Source organism: Branchiostoma floridae, chromosome 4 (assembly GCF_000003815.2).
Source record: "Branchiostoma floridae strain S238N-H82 chromosome 4, Bfl_VNyyK, whole genome shotgun sequence".
In the NCBI taxonomy this organism is placed as follows: domain Eukaryota; kingdom Metazoa; phylum Chordata; class Leptocardii; order Amphioxiformes; family Branchiostomatidae; genus Branchiostoma; species Branchiostoma floridae.
In genome coordinates this window covers 20,362,296-20,369,106 of record NC_049982.1, presented here as the reverse complement: position 1 = coordinate 20,369,106, position 6,811 = coordinate 20,362,296, and the positions used below count along the sequence as shown (strand labels likewise).

The following is a 6,811-nucleotide window of genomic DNA, read 5'->3' as shown; positions in this document are numbered from 1 at the left end:
AAAAAATAGTATACAGTTATACATGTAGATTTGTAAAAAAAAAAGTGGTAGCTAAGACTGTTATTCTCTTCTCCCCCCCCCCCCCCCATGCAGTCTGCAAAACTGTGTATACCACCTACTTAAGAACACAGTATGAAAACTGTATGTATGGAAGTGGATCTACTTCTGTGGAAGAGCACTTGTTGTAGTCAGAAGTTCATGCATTGTAAACTATTAATAAATATGATTCTCAAAAAGTATTAGAAAGGAATTCCTTGTATAGACCAGATATGGAAGAATGGTTCATGGGAAGATGTTTAATGGTGAACTTTAATGTTACAGATCACTATGGAAATTAGGAGCCCCTTTGTTTTGCAACCTGTTCCCGTCAGAAATGACATATCAGGAGCTTGCAAGTCACACTCGTTACAGGAACGCACAGCTCATACATGTGTAGCAGAAACTCAGACTGTGAAGATTCAAGCAAGGAGACAGACACAGGGTAAATGTACTGTACCTGGCGCAAAGTCTCTTGTCTGTAAAAGTATCTCAGGGGTGAACTCATGCAGCTTCAAATGATCTTCAGTTGACTGTAGGCACCCCATTTCAGAACTCAAATCAGAAAACTTTTACATGTATGCTTTTTTTTTATTCATTTAGGAATCTATGGTGCTTCCTGAGTTGTGGAAGTAGAAATTGTAGGCTCTCTTCAGCACAACAGTTTTGTAATTTTAGATCAATGATACATGTTATCAGTTATTTCTTTCATTGGCATTGATAGATGTCCTCACCATGATGTAAAAGAACGCACCATATGTAAATATACAATCATTGGTAAAATATGAGAAACACTACTTCTAGAATATCAGAACTGAACTGAACCAGGATTTTACATTACCTATCTTTAACTATGTAGTGCAAAGTATGACTGCATGGAACTGTTCTGTGAAAATGTTTGTGTATACACAGTATATATGCTTTGTACATTAGTGCACACCTCTGTGTAATGGTGTGGTTTATCCTGTACTTTGTAGACATGTACTTTGATACTCTTATATTTACCCACTTTGTATAGAGACGTTGAGCCATACATGTTCATGGATAGTCACATGTATGTCACAGTATCTTCAGGGACCCAACAAACTTGCAGTACTGGTATTTTTTGTTTGAAGGCGCTTATTCTATGGCAGCCTTCACAGAAAGTTCTGTCAAACTTGCTGTGAAACACAGGGACCAGAGACAACAAGAGCTGTGTTCTCAATCCCTTCAAAATATGTTTTTACAACACAAGAAGAAAAATCTTGCTGTTTTTGACATCCCATAATCTCAAAAACTGCTTTTACCTTTTTGTCATTGCTTTGGTGAATGTGGAGCAGACCTCCCTGAGCTGCAGCCATTATTGAACACGTTTAAGTGTTTTTTTTTGGGTTAGTGTTATGATGATCATAATGCCTAGATATGACAGTATCTGACAGTGTCCATTATGGATATTTCAAGTAGGGAAATGTGAGGAAGCGATTCATAGTGTATTTCTACCAGTTTCTCTTCACATACCGTGAATTTTAGTGTTATGCATACTGTAGTGCCCTACATGGTGATAGTGCATGGGAGATGTCAAATGCCATGATGCACATATAAAACAAATGTGTTGTCATATTTGTTACTCTTTACATCCCCTGGTTGTCCAGGAGGCATATGATAGGTTCTTAAGCATAGCAACTTACGTGAATGAAATCATGTACTGTGAATTTGTTGCAGTGATGATATTTGCCAGATTCTTGTGGTGCTTTTGTTATAATGTAGTATCACTGCTTTGTTCACTTTTATTTATATCTTTGGGAAACACATGCAGCTGTCAATGGATTCCCTCTGGGGGAAGAGTGCAGGCTCTGATAGTGGGGGTAGAAAACATTTTTGCAGAAATGCATTTTGGCTTAAAGTACATGAAGTGAATGATGTTTCTTCAAATATTCTTGGTTTGCGACAGAGCCTGTACCTTTGTCTAGGGTTTCCACTGATAGTGATGATTAAGGTGTGAAGTTGAATATGGAAGTCACACATTGAGATAAAAGTCCTTTGTGACAGAACATCAACTGCAGTCTTTGTTTGATTTTCCAGTTCTGTTATTGCCTGGATAACATCCTCGATACTGATAGTTAGTTACCACTTGTTGTCTTTTATTGCTTGTTATTCTTGGTAAGCAAGCAAAAAAGGAGAGCAAGTGGTAGCCAGGATAGTCAACATAAAAAAGTATACCCACTCATACGTCTGCAATGCTTTATTAGAAGCAAAGTACACAATAATACATCCTACAGTTTCATTCATCAGCTAGCCCCACAAGTCCACTATTTATCTGTGCTAGACAACACATGCCATCAGCATCTATCTAAAACCAGGCTTGATCGCTAAGTCCCTGAACTTCATAGTTACATATAAAAATAAAAGTCTGTCCCAAAATATCACCAAATTCCAGAAAGGCGTTTAGGTGGTAGAGGGTGCACTTTAGATTTGCAATTCCCTTGGTGCCAGATGCTTTAAAATTGGTTACCCTTCTAACACATTTTTGCAGGCATCTTGACAATGTACTGACATAGCTCCATTTTCTATAACTGACATCCAGGGAAAGTTTTCAGTGGCACCAGTCCCAACTGGGGCTCTGATTTCCACAGAATGGAGTTAAGAAGCTGCCAGATTGAGAAAGCATTTTAGGATACTTAAAACTGAGATATCAACTGGCTAAGACAGGTTGTTGGCACTGGGTGACAAAACTGGCATGCTGTACTCTCAAGCTCTTAGCATTCATTACACATTAATTCAACTGCATACAATGCACACAAATTGACTTACATGTACAATAGCTTCACAAACTTCTCTGAGTACAGTTGGCTAGCATACAATAAGGTCTAGGAAGTAGTGGTACATAAATTGTACTGGCTGAGTGAGGAGCTTGATATCATGTCGTAAGCAGTACATATGCCCCCGTTAGTTGTCTATTTTAATTCTATGGAAATAGCAATGAGGCAATACAATGGTCAGCCCAGGCAGCAGTGTTCATGTACCACAGTTAACAGCATGCAAGTTCACACCACAGACTACACTGTATGCAACAATGCTGTACCTTTGAGAGTTTACAAATTCTGAACTTATAGTACTTTGCACAAGTTTTGTGTCACTGTGACTGTATGATCAACATTGTGGCACAGAACACAGCTGTTACACTGTTAGCATGTATTTTAAAGTGAACATACTCTAGTATACTCAGTTGACTACCAAGTATGATGATGGTGTGCAACATGTCAGGATACCATAGTGTGATGAGACATGAAGATATGAGGCAGCAATGAACCTTGCAGATTTATAGCACCAATAATACAAAATAAGTGCCATCAGGCAATATTGCAATGAAGCACTAATATTAAATGTTTAAACACCTAATTTTTGCGTGAAACCTGGGTGGACCCTGTTTCTACTGGCAGGTGCTGCAACATCACAAGCTATATATGGAATATGGAAGTGATGATGAAATGAATGAATGTGACATTAAATAATCAATTCATGACAAAGATATGGAATGCAAGAAAAAGAATGTAAAAAGTTAAAGGTGGCTAATCTCTAAACATTAAAACAGTAATGATGATACTATATGTTGACCCTTGATGTACAATGATGGTCCAATTAAGGCTCACATGACAGCGGGCACTGTCCTGTACATGGAAGTAGTTGACTGCACATGCTTTGAATATTGAGATACAGCAAGGGGTGCTGTTTTTGTTGACTATCAACTGTTTACTTGCTGATGCAAAATAATGACAAATTTTCCTTGACATATTGAGGATTAATGATCAGTCCCTACAGCAACCAGTCAATTACTAGAGAAACTAACCTACAAAAGCAATCATCAAAAAGACTGTTGACAAACCCCTAGATACATGTACTATCATTCACAGGTGTCTTGTGATGTTTGTATTTCAACAAGTTTTGTTTCATCTCTTCTTGTCTGGGACAAGTGGTGAATCCTTTGAAATTGATCAAAGATGTTATATCTCAGTACATAATGCCCCTGCATCAATTTAACACACTTTTGTTTAACAGCTTTAAATTCTGAAATTTCAACTTCTCTTTGAAGTATTGGTACAGAACTCTATTCTACTCCAAACATTATATCAGCCAGGAATGTAGCTCATATCATAGGTTAAGCAATGAATGGCAAGCATCCAAATACACGAGCCCCTATAAAAACCTATGCAATTTTCTTCTTTTCAAATTTTAAGACCTTGAAAATGGCATAAAAGTACTTTTCTTGTCCCAGACTGCATAATGTCTGTGGTGTCACACCAGTCATCAGACATTGCACTAGTTGAAGTTCCATTCATTTGTAATGTTGATAAGGTTATCGAATCACAAAGTTGTGCAAAGTGTCATTTTCGTCAATTAAATGGCTATAGAATTTAAGTTTAAACTGTTATCAATATAACGTTACAAGATGAACTATATACATGCACCTTGTAATATGGCACTTCCAGTAACAGCAGTGCATACATGTACATGTGTGTAAGCTACATCCTAACACACTGGCAAACTGAGTAAAATTTTACCAACACAACCAAAATAAACACAATAAACATGAATCATACAAAATCAAAGAAATGCAATGTCATGGCAAGGAGGTTATATATAAATTTGAAAATGATATTCAAGTTTGGTGCATTACTATCATAATATATCAGTGATGGCTACAGGTTCATCAGGTTGCTATCAATATGTTCTGCCATGAGTTGACCACATGTCTATACCTACCCATGGACAAATCACTGTCACAGTTGCAACCTGTGATTTTTATCACTTCTAATGTTACATGAACATGTACCTTACGTACAGGTAAGTTCCTGACACTGTCCAACATAATCTGACACATTCAGTGAGCTCTTCCCTTTGTAAAGTAAGCTTCATTCTTACATATCTAACCTCCTGACTTCTGCCTAAACCCTAACCTGGAATTGCCAGCAAATTTAACTCCCACTGGGCAAAGTCATACCGCATGGAAATCCTACGGAGTGCAGATGATTACCCCGGGTTCAGAGAGCTCTATCTGCCCCATACAGAGCCTACACTAGCTACACAAGTCAAGCCATGAAGGACTGGATTCCAGGTTACCTTAGTAAATCCATAAGCTACCATAGCAGAAAGTTAAGATGACTCCTTTCGTCCTGTGGACTTTCTACACAGCCTCAGACCTTTCTGTGTTTTGGTCGTTGATTCTTTTGCATGTAATGCTCTAATCTTTCACTTTTTAGGAATATAGTTTATCATTAACCATATTCATGAGTAAAATCATAATTTGTGACAAATTCCTGGATTTACTATAGCCTGTCTAATCCAATGCCCGACAATTTTGTAATATGTAATGGCCGCAGTTGGTGTTGTACTGATTTACAGTAGCTATGACTATCAACAATGGGGAATAACTTTTTTTACCCAAAGCATGTCCCATGCACATTGGAGCCACCTAACTGTGAGCTGTGTACCCATGTTTGATCAACATTATTCAATCAATAGATATTACTGGTTTCCACATTACAGTGTTTTACATGTGCATTATACTTGATGATGCAACAGAATATTGGGTATCACAAGTGAAGCCATATATCTATGGTAATATTCAACAGTGAGGCAACTGCCACACTATATATTTAAGGCATTGATTTGGTCCAAGCAAGTTACAAAAATTCAATAATAATCTGACTTTTCTCTGATTACCCTAAAATCAGGAGATACATGCAGGTCAACTGCACATTGAAGGCTGAATGATGGTTCAGCTAAAAGTACTACAAGTTATTTTTCCTAAAGGTTACGCTTAAACTTCAGGCTGTCACAGCAACACAAAATCATCATAATATGTAATATATAGATGTCCTAATACTACATGCAGGGCACTTTTCAATTAACATTCTATATAGGAAGACAGAATTTGTATCCAAGAATTTGACTATAGGGAGCAAATACATGATATATATATATATACAGAGAACAATGGCCTCTCTTGAATCGCAACAAATTAATGCAGCATTTCAATATAGCTTTCCGCTGTGCTCACAATCAATTGTAGAATAGTCTGATCATGACTGCTGTTATGTTGTGTGTTGCTGTGTTGTCATTTACAAAAGACAACGTAAGCTATGCTAACAGACTGGTTATATGAGAGGTCAATTAGCTCAGTAACACTCATCTCAAGGTGCTGTGTTACACAAATACTAGCTTCTCTATATCCAAATACACTGTAATATGTCTCAAAGTGCATTTTTAATTAGAATCTATGTAACGTTACTGACCAATCTTATTGTGTTACAATTTGTGTGAAATAAGGAGATATTCTGCTATCCCTACTTCAAAGACCTTTTAAGTTAGTAAAAAAACAGCTACATGTACCACAATTGAAGTGTATTATCATAGAAATCATGTGCAATTGATACCCCAAACTTTACAAACCTGTGGCACTGTATAAGACCCTTAGCTGTTTGAAAATGCTAAGATGTTTGGACATGGTCTTCCCCCTTTAGAAGCACCACTTCTTCACTCTCTTGACTTTCTGGAGAGCTGCTTTCTTCTCCTCTGCTCTCTCTCGCTCCCGCTGTGCCTTGTCGTAGTAGTCCCGCTCTTTCAGATACCTTGAATCAGACAAACATCAGGAAAATTTCCATTCATGAGCCAGGCACAAAAGAAGAAGGTTTGATGTCCCTAATAATATTAACAATATCTCCATACAATAACTAGCCATCAGGTGATCTCAGCAACATCTGAAGCCAAAAAGTACCTGGCGGTGCCGGGAAAATAA

At 37.5% G+C, this 6,811-nt stretch overlaps 2 protein-coding genes across 3 annotated transcripts in view; one reads left to right on the top strand and one right to left on the bottom strand.

Annotated features, from left to right (window-relative positions):
* Nucleotides 1-2,066, top strand: part of LOC118414089 (ubiquitin thioesterase zranb1-B-like) — a 9,763-nt gene extending 7,697 nt beyond the window's left edge. The window contains exon 11 of the mRNA XM_035817858.1: nt 322-2,066. The gene's annotated coding sequence lies outside the window, so the exon portion shown is untranslated. The remainder of the gene's footprint in view (nt 1-321) is intronic.
* Nucleotides 1,406-6,811, bottom strand: part of LOC118414091 (rho-related BTB domain-containing protein 2-like) — a 20,989-nt gene continuing 15,583 nt past the window's right edge. For both annotated transcript variants that reach the window (XM_035817859.1, XM_035817860.1), the window contains exon 10: nt 1,406-6,644. In XM_035817859.1, coding sequence (XP_035673752.1) covers nt 6,533-6,644 — 112 coding nt within the window. In that variant the 3' untranslated portion in view covers nt 1,406-6,532. The remainder of the gene's footprint in view (nt 6,645-6,811) is intronic.